Source organism: Manacus candei, unplaced genomic scaffold (genome assembly GCF_025592945.1).
Source record: "Manacus candei isolate 608988 ecotype Guabito, Panama unplaced genomic scaffold, ASM2559294v1 h1tg000076l, whole genome shotgun sequence".
NCBI classification, from domain to species: Eukaryota; Metazoa; Chordata; class Aves; order Passeriformes; family Pipridae; genus Manacus; species Manacus candei.
Window position 1 is genome coordinate 3676735 of NW_026138124.1, and position 13904 is coordinate 3690638.

The 13904-nt window shown below is 55.8% G+C and overlaps 1 protein-coding gene across 2 annotated transcripts in view; it reads right to left on the bottom strand.

The window, feature by feature from the left end:
- STX1A (syntaxin 1A) overlaps positions 1-13904 on the bottom strand; it is a 65709-nt gene that overhangs the window by 45536 nt on the left and 6269 nt on the right. For both annotated transcript variants that reach the window (XR_007908019.1, XM_051809327.1), the window contains exons 2-3: positions 6046-6123; positions 4794-4893 (exon numbers count right to left, since the gene is read on the bottom strand). Coding sequence is in view for 1 of the 2 variants with exons in the window: in XM_051809327.1 (XP_051665287.1) it covers positions 4794-4893; positions 6046-6123 (178 nt within the window). In the remaining variant the exon portion in view is untranslated. The remainder of the gene's footprint in view (positions 1-4793; positions 4894-6045; positions 6124-13904) is intronic.

The window sequence follows — 13904 nt, forward strand, 5'->3', positions numbered from 1 at the left end:
TCCCTGCTTCAGGCCAGACCTGAGCTGGATGTGACTGGGGCAGGGACAGCTCCAATAAGGCTGCAGACAAGAGGTGAGAGCAGCAAGGTGAATGGGAGGACATGTTGCTTTGCTTTCTGCATCCAGGACATGCCCAGACACCTTTTGCCAGGTTCCTTGCTTTGCTAGGGCCTCATTTGCTTCACCACAGCTCCAGCTCCCCTTGCCTCCTTCTTCAAGGTCTGCTGAAGTCTGGGCTAGCTCTGATTTCCCATCCCAGGGAAGCTGGGACAGACAGCAGAGAGGGTGGAAGAGCAAAGAGAAGGCAGGAGAACAAAGTCAGGCTGAAACCCTTGTCTGTGCTCTCCACTGCTCCTCCCAGAGGAGCATCACACAGTCCTGAGCCTGCAGCCTCCAACACACTATGACTGGTCTTCAAGGAAACCTCCTTCCTGCCCTGGTGGGACCAGGGACCAGGCACCAGGGGGAAAGTACCCCCAGAAAAACCACTGCATGGTGGGAAGTGGAGCTGAAAGGGCAAAAAAAGCTGTGTCCAAGGAGAGCAGCTCCACCAGGAACCAGCTCCAGCAGCACCTGAGCAGCAGCTCCTCGGGGCACAGTGGGTTTCCCACTGGGACACACACCAAAAGGACTGCTGAGACGTGAGGTTGTGCTTACAGGAGAACATAGAGATGTCTCAGAGGGGTACAGCCAGTCCCTCTGCACCCAGACAGCTCCAAATTGCCTTTTTGGCACCAGCCAGTGCTGCCTCAGCACATCAGACAGAGGTGAGCAGCTACAGTTTGTCTCCTCGACCACCTGGCACGCCTCTCTGCCAAGAAATGGCCTGCCAGGAATAAGAGAGGCCACTCTCCAAGGAACTCAAATCTCCTCCAGCAGCCAGAGAGCCAACAAAGTCACCCCGGCCCTGCACCCTGGTGTCCAACACCACCACCTCGAGCCTGCACAGCTAAAACTATGAAGCTGGAGGTCAAGTTTCACGGAACTGAACCTCCCCTTTCGTCCTGGTGTAGCTGTAACGGACCCACTTCCAGGTCTGAAATATTTATTGGGTCTCCCGAAGCCTGCGGAGATGGGCTGAGCTGACGGGCTGACAGACACGACTTGGGATTTGAAGATTTGCTTTCCCAGAGGCGATTCATGGAGCAAACAGCATCCCTTACATAACTCAGCACCGGGAGCGAAGGAGGGCGGCCACTGGCGGGATGTGATGCTCGGAGAGGAGGAATGGCAAAGGAATCCTTCCTGGCCACTCCAGGGAAAAACTAAACATTATTCCACCCCTCGCTGATTGAACTGCCACCCAAAGCCACCTCCTCTGGGATGTGACCTGGGCCGAGGAGGACCGGCCTGCTTCCAGCGCCAGGAGCAAAAACAAGCACCGTAGCTCAACGGGAAGGATTTTAGGAACGGATTTACCAGGAGCTGTGACTCAAATCTGGAGTAGCAGCAGCAACGGCCCCAACTCAAGGAGAAACACAGCCCCTCAGCTTCCCCAGCCCTGCCGTGACACTGCCCAGCTCAGCGGGGAGACCCTCCCTGTGCCCCCGCAGCCGGATGTGAGTCTGTCAGAGCCCAGGCAGGGGCTGTCACCTCACCGGCTCGGTGGCAAAGCCAGCCAGCTGCCCACCCACTGGGCTCCAAAATAAGCCCAAGCAGCAGTGGCAAGGCAGATCCAAGAACAGTCTGTGCAGCCAGAAGAGGGATCAGCGGGGAGGGGAGGGACGAGCCTTTCTGTGAGATACGGATCCAGCCCTGCGCCTCCGCCGCACGCCAGGCAGGTGGGTAAATCCAGCTCTCACACAGACACACGGACCTCAACTTCTCCTGCAACAGCAGAGCACCAAGGGCTTGCAGCTGCCTAAGCACAGACATTTAAGAAGTAGATTCCAGTGGGATTGCACCTGTGGAGTCCCTCTCCTCTACCAGTGATCCTGAAACAGCAGCAATTCACCCAGCAGCCACTACACATCCCTCCATCCATCCCTTCACTCAGTGCTCCAACAGCAACTCCAAACACTGCCCATCCATTTCCCAAATTACCAGCCCAGTTCTGTCCCAATCTTCTAAAGCCCCACTCAAAGGTTTTCCAGCTCCAGGAAGGACTTGTTGGTGGTGTTTAAGGAGTTTGTATCTCTGACAGAGAAGCTACACCCACACCAAACCAAGCTGCACAGCACATGTGCCTCCAGACAAGAATGAGAAGTCTGTGACTTCCTTCTGATTCCCTGGAGGAACACTTCCCATCATCTTGCAGTGAAGGTTCCACATGATGCTAAAGTGCTTACAGATCACTAAGAAATAACTCAAGAGGGCACAAGCAGCATCCCAAATCCCTGCAGAAAGTAATGTCTTGCCCTGATGGCCATCCCAGACGTCATTCCTTGCTATTGTAAACAGCAAACATCAGTGAGCCCACCCCAAAACCAGCCTCTCACCACCTACACTTTAGTGCTCTTTGGCTCCCTCCCCCTCCCATGCCTCATGGGAACCTTGCTTCTGGATTTCCAAATTAATCTCAATAAATTCACTGCCCTGGGTTACAACAAGCCTCTGCATTAATGAGCAGGTTCTCTCCATGCTCAGGAGGAGCACAGGAGGGTGGGGGTGAGGCTGCCAGCACAGACAGACATGGACCCGGCAGAGCAGGTTCAGAGGAGGCCACCAAAATTGTCCAAGGCCTGGGACAGCTCTGCCATGGAGAGAGGGTGGGAGAGCTGGGGCTGTGCAGTCTGCTGGGGAGACCTTAGAGCCCCTTCCAGTGTCTAAAGGGGCTCCAAGAGAGCTGAACAGGGACTTTGGACAAGGGATGGAGAGACAGGACAAGGGGGAACAGCTTCACACTGATAGAGGGCAGGGTTAGAGGGGATATTGGGAAGAAATTCTTCCTTGTGAGGGTGGGGAGGCCCTGGCACAGGTTGCCCAGAGAAGCTGGGGCTGCCCCATCCCTGGAAGTGTCCAAGGCCAGGTTGGATGGGGCTTGGAGCAACCTGGGCTAGTGGAAGGTGTCCCTGCCCATGGCAGGGGGTTGAATTGGATGAGCTTTGAAGGTCCCTTCCAACTCAAACCACTCTGTGATTCTAAGTCTATCCACCACTGATCAGTCCTGCTGCACCACAATACTACAGAACACTGATTTCTGAATGTGTGGACTCTTCTTTTGCTGCCCAAACAGTTCTCGGCATAACAAACTGAATTCTCTACAATACCAAGGCAAGGTAACACTGTAAAACAAAACCAGAAGCACTCCCAGCGTCGTGGAAGCTTCTGGAAGCCACAGCAACATTACTGCATTCTGTTCACTGCAGATCTCAGACTTTTAAATAGATTATTATGCTTTTAGGCCACGAGTGCCCTTTGCAGCCCCGAGCAGACCCCGTGCCACTGCAGCAGCCAGGAGCAGTGACAGCTCTTCCCTGAAAACCCCCAAACAGGAACACTGCAACATCTTACAGTGCAAGCACAAGAGCCTGGAGGATGATTGAGCAACAGTCTGGGACACGTGAATTCCCTCGAGAAAATCCCTCGCTTCCAGGCTTGGCTAAGGAAATTTTAGCTGAGGAGCAGCTGCCAGGAGAGGGAAGCCTGAGACAACTTAGGAAGGGCCAGTTCTTCCAAGTAATTATAATATCTACAGATTTGACATGGGCTGGACGCAAGGCAATGTGTGTGTAGGCACCCTCCTGGGGCCTCTAGGAACAATTCCACCTGCAGACATGGAATTGCACTGAGCAAACGAGGAGAAGTTGATGGGAGAAGGGCAAGAGAGAGACCTGGTCTCAGCTTTCCAGCCCCCAAGCACCCCCCTGTGCCAGCCTGGGAGCACGAGCAGTGCTCAGACCACAAAAGCAACACCTGCCAAGGACAAGGGCTACCAGCAGCTTGGGGCCATCCTGCACGGTCAGCCCTGCAGCACCCACCACCCCTGTGACAACACCATGAGGGAGGCAGGCAAAGGAGAGCCCACCTGGGCTCGTGGTGACACTGAAGGCTGGGTTTGGAGCAGCACAGCTGTCCCAGTGCTGTCCCTCAGAGGGTGAGCCCAGCCAGAGTCCAGCCCTGCTCCGCAGTGCCCAGCCCTGCTCTCCCTGCACAACTCAGCTCCTTGGTCCCACCTGCTCCCCAGCCAGGCATTTGTAGAACAATGAAGCTGGAAAGTCTCTTCTGACCCCACCACCTCCAGGGCCAGTTCCTCTGGCTCCCCTGGGAGAGCACTGGTCCCACCTGGGGACAGGGAACCTCAGCACCCACAGCTCTAACTCTGCCAGATCCCCCAGACTCTCAATTGTTGCCACCTCTCGGGTGCTGTGATCCCTAACTCTGGTTCTTGGCAACAAACCTCTTCTCAGGAACACAAGACTGGGGAAGAAACAGGTCTGGAGGAGACAGACTCTTCGGCCAGCCAGCAACAAATCATCCTCAGGACAGAGAAACAGAGTTCCAAGTGCCCACCATGGGCTGCACCATTTCTGGGCCAAGCAGGTTCTGACCCATCCATGGACCCTCCCAGGCTGCCCATGGCAAGACAACAGCCAACCAGCACAAAAACAGCCACTTGCTCTTTCCAGCCTCCACACTGCCCCATTCCTTCAGAAATCCCTCTCTGGCAGCCTCGCTGGACCCTCACCACCTCACAAGGTCTCAAAGCCGCCAATCACCCCTCCGCCTTCTCCCCAGGCAGGTCCCGGCTCTCCTTGACCATCCAGCCACGGCCACCTGCAGACACAAGGAATTGTGCCTGGCTCCAGCCACCCCTCAGTGCCCAGCCCGTGGGACACACGGAGGTCACTCACTCTCGTCGGGGTTGGGCGAGGCGAGGATGGCGCTGTGCTTCCTCTTCACCTCCTCCACGTTCTCCGAAATTTTGTCGATGAACCCTCGAATCTCTTCCACCTGTGGAGGCAGGCAACAAGACAGGTGGTCTGTGACAGACCTGGACTTTTGGAAAGTAGAGGGATTATTGAACCCTATCCCAAAGCAACCGTGATATGTCTGAACCACAGCAAACGTCCTCCTGGATGAATATTTTCCAGCTGGAAACTATAGGACCAGTGAGGAACTGGGCCTTTGCCATCCCAGCAGCCAGCTCTGCAGTCACAGTGGTGTGATACAGACTGTATGTCCTGTATCCTTTGTGATGCACTGAGAAACTTTGGGCATTGATATAAATCGGAATCAGATCTGATTCCCAGACTCTGCCCCTCTGCCAGAACGCTGCTGAGGCTGCACAAGGTGAGGCTGGCTCAGTCCCCCATTGCTCTTCTCTCCAGGGGCTGAGAAGCCCAGTTTGTTCCTCACTCCCCAGCCCAGGGAAGAAATGTTTCCCAGCAAATCCATGCTGGTATCTTCCCTGCACTTCTGTACTACAGGGAGACACTGGCATCACCAAGAGGGGAAACCTCTCCTGTGCTCTCTGCCTGCCAGGCTACCCACCCTCCAGCTCTGTCTTCTCCTTTGGCTCACACCACCCCTTTGCTCATCTTCCTCCACCTGCACATCAGATTTCTCCCAGTCCCCACTCCACTGCCTGCATGGATCCACTTTAACACCCCCCACACACATGCCAAGCTAAGGGTGTGCTAAAAATCTGCATGCAGATCTTACAGCCACCCACATGCCAGAACACAACCTCTTGTTTGGGAATGGGAGGCACAAAATTAAATCAGTCCCATGCAGAGACTGCTGCTCCACAGAGGTGCTCTGGGGAGAGGTCCAAGAGCTGGGTGTGAGGCTCTCCTGCCCCCATCACCTGGGCATGCTGCCCTGGTGAGTTCTGGAGGAGCAGGAAAGCATCCATAGGGTCAGGTGAGCCCACCACAGCCTGAGGTCTGCAGGGAAGCCTGGTTCCTGATGTTCAGAGCATAACCCCCAAGGACCTTGAGCATCAGCTGAGCAGCACCAGTCAGGGCAGGACTCTCATCCCTATCCCAAGTGCTGCTTTGTAACAGTGGTGGGAGCCTGGACCATGGCCCCACAACCCACTCTGGCACCAGCAGAAAGGTCTGAACCAGCTTCAGAGCTGCAGTGGAGGAACAAATGTCTCACCTGCTCAAAGAACTCATCCATGAAGCGATCCCGGTCCACGCTGACGGTGACTTCATCATCATCATCACTGTCCTTCGCCTGCAGCGACACGGAGAGAGAGAGGCATCAACAGGTGCTTCCTGCAGAGTTCACAGCTCCATTTCAGGAGCTCCTCAGGGGCATCTTCCCCTTCTCCTTTGCTCACTTACTCTCAGGGGCTGGGACAAACACCAGCCAGAGTGTGGGACACCCTGAGTACTGCCACACCAAGCACCAGGGACACTGAGAGAGCACAGAATGAACAAATCCAGAAGTGAGGGAGAGCCTAAATCCCAGCAGCCAGTGCCCCATGGCACAGCCCCCACAGCGAGCACGGGACAGGGATAAGGACACCACTGCATCCACAGGGAGCTGGAGCAGGAGCTTCATGGGCTCCCTCAGCCATGTGTGAGCACAAGGGCTCTGCAAAGAGCAGGGATGGGGAACACGAGGAATGCCACCATGGGAAACACCAGGGATGCTGCAATGGGAAAGCACGAGGGATGTCATGATGGGAAACACGAGGGATGCTGCGACTGGGAAAACATGAGGGATGCTGTGATGGGAAAACACAAGGGATGTTGCCATAGGAAACACAAGGAATGCTGCCACGGGAAAGCACGAGGGAAGCTGCCATGGGAAACGGGGGATGCTGCCATGGGAAAGCATGAGGGATGCTGCAATAGGAAAACCATGAGGGATGCCACAATGGGAAAAACATGAGGGATGCTGTGATGGGAAAACACAAGGGATTCTGCCATGGAAAACACGAGGGATGCTGCCATGGGAAAACACAAGGGATTCTGCCATGGAAAACACAAGGGATGCCACAATGGGAAAATATGAGGGATGCTGTGATGGGAAACATGAGGGATGCTGTCACTGGAAAACACGAGGGATGCTGCCATGGGAAAACATGGGGGATTCTGCCATGGGAAAGCACAAGGGCAGCTGCAATGGGAAACATAAGGGAAGCCACAATGGGAGATGAGAGATGCTGAGATGGGAAAATATGAGGGATGCCATGATGGGAAAAACGAGGGATGCTGCCATGGGAAAACAAGAGGAATGTTGTGATGGGAAACACAAGGGATACTGCCACAGGAAACACAAAGGATGCTGCCATGGGGAAGCATGGGAGATGCTGCGGTGGGAAACACGAGGGATCCTGTCGTGGGAAAATAAAAGGAGTGCTGCAGAGTGCAAGAAAGGTGGGAGCGAACAGATAATACAACAGAACTAGTAAAGCCCCAGCAGGCAAATGAGGGGTTGTCCTTGTCTGCAGAAGCATGTGTGTCACTGTCACCAGAGCTGAAAATACCTCCTGTCCCAGCGAGGCGGGGGACGCCAGCTCACAGGGGAAGGAAAAATTACAGTCCTCTGCATAAGGAGACATTTAAAAGATTATTATCCAAAGCAGCTACATGATGGAGGGAAATGGAAAATTAACAGGCTGGAAAAGTTCCTTCTTACTCCATCCTCACAAGAGAGATGTAGGCAGTGGAATGGAGATTTAAGACAGGACTGTCTCTGCCCATCTCATAATGGTCCCACTTTTGCAGACAGTTACACATCACCCTGTGGCCCCTCCACACTTTGCAGAGAGGCAGCCACTACGGTCTGCAGAGAGATGGCTCTTACTTTGAAATAGGGCAGATGAAATATCTATCCTTCCTCCTAAAACTGCCTTTTCACCCTACGGTGACTGATTTGGGCTCACCCAGAGGAGACCTCAGCTCTCAGCCTTGCCACTGCTCGTGGCACCCTTTGCCTGGATAACCCATTCATGCTTCTCCCATTCATGCTTACCCAGAGCCCACATGATCAGAGTTGCCACTATTCCAGTGAAAATCTCACCCTGACAAGGGAAAGCAGGCACGTTGCTGCCCTTATCCACCACTCTGTGGGCACAGAAGACTGTTCCCTAAAGCCCAGAATTTAGAATTTGCCCATTTCGGGTACAGTACCCCAGTGGGGCTGGGGCATGGCCAAGGCCACCAGCCTGGGAACAGGCTGGCACACTTAAGAGTTTGATGGCCACCACTAACTCATGTCCCCAGGTGTCACATCTACACATCTGTTAAATCCCTTCAGTGATGGGGACTCCACCACTGCCCTGGGCAGCTGTGCCAGGGCTGGACAACCCTTTCAGTAAAGAAATTTTCCCCCAATATCCAACCTAAACCTCCCCTGGAGCAACTTGAAGTTATTTCCTTTAGTCCTGTCCCTTGTTCTATGGGAGGAGAGCCCAATCCCCCCCTGGCTCCACCCTCCTGTCAGGGAGTTGGAGAGAAGACAAGGTCCCCCCTGAGCCTCCTTTTCTCCAGGCTGAGACACCCCCCCAGCTCCCTCAGCTCCTCCTCAGACTTGTGCTCCAGACCCTGATCCAGCTCCATTGCCCTTCCCTGGACACGCTCCAGCCCCTCAATGTTTTTCTTGGAGTGAGGGGCCCAAAATGGACCCCAGGATTTGAGGTGCCCCAGCAGTGCCCAGCACAGGGGGACAGTCCCTGCCCTGGTCCCACTGGCCACACCAGTGCTGGTTCAAGCTGGGGCCATACATGCCCTGCAGCAGGCACTGCCCTTTGCATCAGGCAGAACCCAGCTCCTTCCCTGAAGCTTTTTGCATTCAAAATTCAGCAGCAGTTTGCTCTCACACCAAGTCCACACCACCTCTCCCACCTCCAGCTGTCACAACACCAGCACAGCTCGGCTCTGGGCAGAGCTGGATGCACAGCCACATCCAACAGCTCCCACACCTCCCCAGGGCCAGGGGCAGGATTTGGCTGTGGGCTCTCTTACACCCCTCCTGCACCCCGGTGTCACCAAACAGCCCTGTCCCTCCTCCTGTCCCATGTCATCGCTGCTGCAGTCTCTCAAACCCATCTGAGCACAGTGACAGCTGTCAGTCCCCATTCCAGCCCTGCTGCCAGCTATGCCATTCCTTCAGCCAGCAGCGAGCCAGGATGTAAGATCGGGTCCACCTAGGGTCAAAAACTGGTCCCAGAGCAATGCCTACACATGCTCCATTGCTCCTGGAGCATCCCAAGCATTCCCCCAGCACCCACAGCACGTGGGCAGCAGGGCTCACCATCGAGGAGGTCACAGAGCATCATCTCCTAAAGCTAGGAAGGATGTCTGCATGGATGGATTCTTGCTACAGGGATATAACCACCATCCATGTTCACATTCCAGTTTACACATCACTTGGAGCCCCACGTGGTTTGTGCTGTGCTTGATTTTAAGCATGGACTGCCTTTGATGAAGGTGGGTGGTGCCCAGGGCCCCCCAGATGGGCAGTTACAACACAGACTGCCAGCTACACCCCTGCAAGGACCTCAGACATTGCCAACAGATGCTCAGGACACACGTTGTGAGTTATGGAAGATGCAGCTGCCAACACAAACACTGCCCTGGACACACCTGCCCTCAGGTCAGAGGATCTTTCTTCCTCCCCATCCTGCTCAGCCTCTCCATGTCAGGGACAAGGACATCCCCACCAGCACCCACAGATGGGGGGACACACGTCCTGGCAGCAGCCTCTGCCACCTCATCATGTGCCCAACAGGATGGTCATCTACAGGAAGGAGTCAAAGGAAAGATGGCTGGGAGCACCCTGTGGAGATGGATAGGGGATACTGGTGGATGACAAATGGGACATGACCCAGCCATGGGCACTGGCAGCCCAGAAAGCCAAGTGTGTCCCGGGTTCATCCCAGCTGTGTGGGCAGCAGGTGAGGGAGGGGATGCTCCCGCTCTGCTCTGCTCTCCTGAGAACCCCTGAGCTGCCTCCAGCTCTGGTGGCCCAGCAAAAGACTGGTGTTAAACTGAGGGTACAGTCAGGTCGGACCACGACCAGGGCTGGGGAGGCCCTGGCACAGGTTGCCCAGAGCAGCTGTGGCTGCCCCATCCCTGCAAGTGTCCAAGGCCAGGTTGGACAGGGCTTGGAGCAACCTGGGACAGTGCAAGGTGTCCCTGTCCATGGCAGGGGTGGTGGGATTGGATGATTTTTGAAGGTCCCTGCCTACCAAACCTCTTTGTGATCCCATAAAAGCCCCCTCCTAGGGCAATCAGGGTGGGATGCATCAAGGAGCCTCTGCAGCCCTGTACAGGAAAAGGCACCTCCAACACAACTTCCCCCAAGCCTATCCAGTTTTCCTTGCCATCATTCTGGCAGGATCTTAATTTGCCAGAATTCTGAGCCCATTTCTGAAGCCTGTGAGGAAAGTAATCCCACCACTAACTTTAAACACAGGCCTGTACTGTGACCACACAGGCCAGAGATGGGCAGCAGAGGAAGGGCAGCAGGACCCGCCAAGATGCTCCTCTCCTTGTCATCTCTTGCCTGTCCCTTCCACAACCAAAACAGTCCTGGTTCGTTGCTTGAAGGGTGCCACATCCCTGCCTGGTCCCATCCCTGCTGCCCACAGCACCCTGCCAGACTCAGAAATCCAAAAGGAAGGGAATCCACCTCCCAGGGAAGGGGTTTCTGCCAAAGCCAGGCGCTGCCTGGTCGGAGGCACTCGTGGTTGAAGGCAGCTCACCCCCGGGCACACAGGGGCTGACTGACAGGCAGGGAGATGTTATTTAGGGCAGGGAGATGTTATTTAGGGTAGGCACTGGACAGGGGGAGCGGCACAAAGCCCAGCCGGGAGCCCCGTGAAGAGGAAATTACACGGATGGAGCCTGCTGGTCGGGAGGGCACGTGTCACTTGTCATTTCGGGCTGGAGAAGGGCACCATCTGTCCAACCCACGTCACTGGAAACACCCTCGGTGCCACACTGCCTCAGACCCCCTGCTGCCAGGCACATCATCAGGCCCCACTGCCTCGATCCCCCAAGCCAGGGAGGCAGCAGCTGAGGAGTGACCAGGACTGGAGGAGGAGGAGGAGATGCCACTGGGAGAGCTCATGGGATGCAGGGCACTGAAGGATCAGCTGCTCCCAGCATCTCCCTCCACACCAGGGCTCACTCCAGGCACGCTGCCAGCCCTCACAACTCTCACCCCAATCTTTAAGTGTCCCCCCATGCACTGCTGCCAAGGTAGGAACGAGACTAAAACGTTACAAAGGAAACCACAAGCATCCACACAGCCGACAGCGTTTTGGCTTCGTGCACCCCAGCTGTGAGCATCCCAGGTTTCTAAAGCCACATGGAAAGCTCCTGTCTCAGTCAAAACTACCCATGGGTGATGCTCAGCATGAGCAGCAAACAATTCCCAAGCCTGGGCTTGCTCACCAGTGACAGGTGAGGAGCATCACTCCTAACACTGGGCACAGGATCCTACCAGTGCCCCTCCACTCCTGCCTCAGGCACTGTCAGGCAGCACCAGGGATCCTGGGGCTCCAGGCTTTGCTCCTACACAGGGTAGGTGAGGATGACCCCTTTTTTATAAGGTTTTTATTCCTCCAGCCCACTGGAGGCCAAGCAGGGGGCACCATGCCAGCAGCAGGGACAGCTCAGGGATTTGCTGCCTCCCTGGCACTGCTGAGCACCGGGAGCAAGATGGGGAGGGTAGGTCAGGCAGAGCTCCTCCGGCAGCTTTCAGGGCCTCACAGAGTTCAAGGTGCCCTCCACAGGAGCTGAAATCCCAAGAGGAGGCAGAGCAGAGCTGTGATACCCTCCCTGACAAAGCAGAGCAGAGTGTGGGAAGACGTCCAGAGCCCTGGAGCATCCCAGCTCTGTGGGTTCTGCAACCAGCACACTGCTAATAAATGTATAACCGGGCAGATCACATCCCTGTGGTTCCAACCCACCCCGTTCCCTCCACAGGCGCTTTCTGGAAAGGCAAAGCAGCACAGACCACCTGAAAAAACTTCATGTCTGCTCTCCTCCGAGCAGCAAAGGTGGCAGGACAAGCTGTGCAGGGTCTCTGTCACCTCAGCAGTGGCCACATGCAGCCTTTGAGCTCCTGTCCTCTCCTGTCAGCGCTGCAGATGAATTTCACCGTGTCCAAATGCATCCACAGAGAGGGAGAAGGCAGCAGAGCCAGGGCAGAGGAGCAACGGGCTTGGTTACTGCCAGGCATATCTGCACCCAGGGGATCGTGCTGACCCCTGGCATATCCCTCTGCCAAGCCCTGCCTGCACCCTTTCCTAGGAAACATCTGTGCCCAAACAGGCAGTGAGCCCTCATCCACCTTTAGCACCCCACAGGGCTGGGGGCTCCCACCACGCCACCTGCCATCCCCACCAGAGACAAGGCAAGCCTCACAAAAGCACAATGGAAGGAAAAAGCCACACCAGCTGCCACCCCCTTTTCAGGGACCGTTCAGCGAAGCACGGAAAGGCCTCATCCCCACGCTGCAGGATGCTGCTCGCCGGCTCCGCTCCCAGGCTGCATCTGTTTGTTTTTATTTACGGACACCTCCGCGCGGCTCTGCCCAGCCGGAGAGATCCCAGCCATCTGGGCTCGACTGGCTTTGCAGAACGACGCCCTTTCCGTGCCGAAGCCGGAGCGCCGCGGGACGCGCGGCACAGGCCGCTCCTGGGTCGTGTCCCTGCACAGAGCAGCACACGGGGGTCCCACCCCCAACACCCGGGTTGGGTGGGACCAGGGATTTAACATCTCCCGTGTCCAAGCCCCCCCAGCCCAAGGCATTGCCGCCAGCACCGGGAGCTCCCACGGCAGCTCGTTCCAACGTGCGGCTGCGCAGGGAAGGACGAGGTCAGAATAACTCAGCGGCACAGACATCTCTTCTCAGCCATCTCGCAGAGCCTACAGGACACGTAGGAGAGCGTATGGATGCCCAGATCCCTGGAAACATCCCAGCCCGGCTCTGCGACGCTCGGCAGCACAAGGGCAGCTCAGCACAGCCTCGCCTGAACGAGCCCCAGCGTCTCCCAGCCCCTCATCCTGGGGCTGCCCTGACCCCCCACACCTCAGGGTTTGCTCGAGGGGTCTGCAGCAGCCAAAACAGGCCCTCCCCCACGACCTCCAGGGCTGAGGTCCTGCTCCAGAGGGTTTTCAGGGAGGTGGTGTCAAGGCTGAGGGTGAGGACTGACAGAGGGTCTGCTCCTGAGAGAGAGCCCTAGAGAGCTGAACAACTTGACAGCACAATTTAAACTACCTCCAGCCTCAGCCCTTTCTGCAGACTATACAGTACAGCTGTGCACTGTGATAAACTGGCCATTCCATGGCACACAGGCCCCAACTCAGCTATGTCCAATTCCAATATTAAATCCAGCTGGCAGCCTGTCACCAGTGGTGGCCCCCAGGGATCAATGTTGGAGCCACTCCTGTTTAATGCCTTTATCAATGAAGTGGATGAGGGGATCAAGGGCACCCTCACTCTGCATTGGGTGGGATGTCGACCTACTGGAGGGCAGGAAGGCTCTACAGAGGGATCTGAATGGGCTGGCTCGATGGGCCATGGCCACTGCATAAGGTTCAACAAAGGCAAGGGCAAGTGCCAGGTCCTGCACTTGAGTCACAACAACCCCATAAATGCTCCAGGCTGAGGGCAAAGGGGCTGGAAAGCTGGAAAAAGACCTGAGGGTGCTGGCTGACAGTGGCTGAACATAAGCCTGAAGTTACTCCAAGGGAGGTTTAGGTTGGATATTGGGAAAATTTCTTCACTGAAAGGGCAGTCAGGCCCTGGCACTGCTGCCCAGGGCAGTGGTGGAGTCCCCATCCCTGCAGGGATTTAACAGACATGTAGATGTGGCACTTGGGACATGGGTTAGTGGTGGCCTTGGCACCACTGGGGTAACAGTTGGATCTTAGAGGGCTTTTCCAAACTAAAACTCTCTATAACTCATATTCACCAAAACCAGCCCGTACTTCCCACTGACAACTATTTTATGAATAAAAGTCCAACGCACAAATGACTTCAGCACTCAG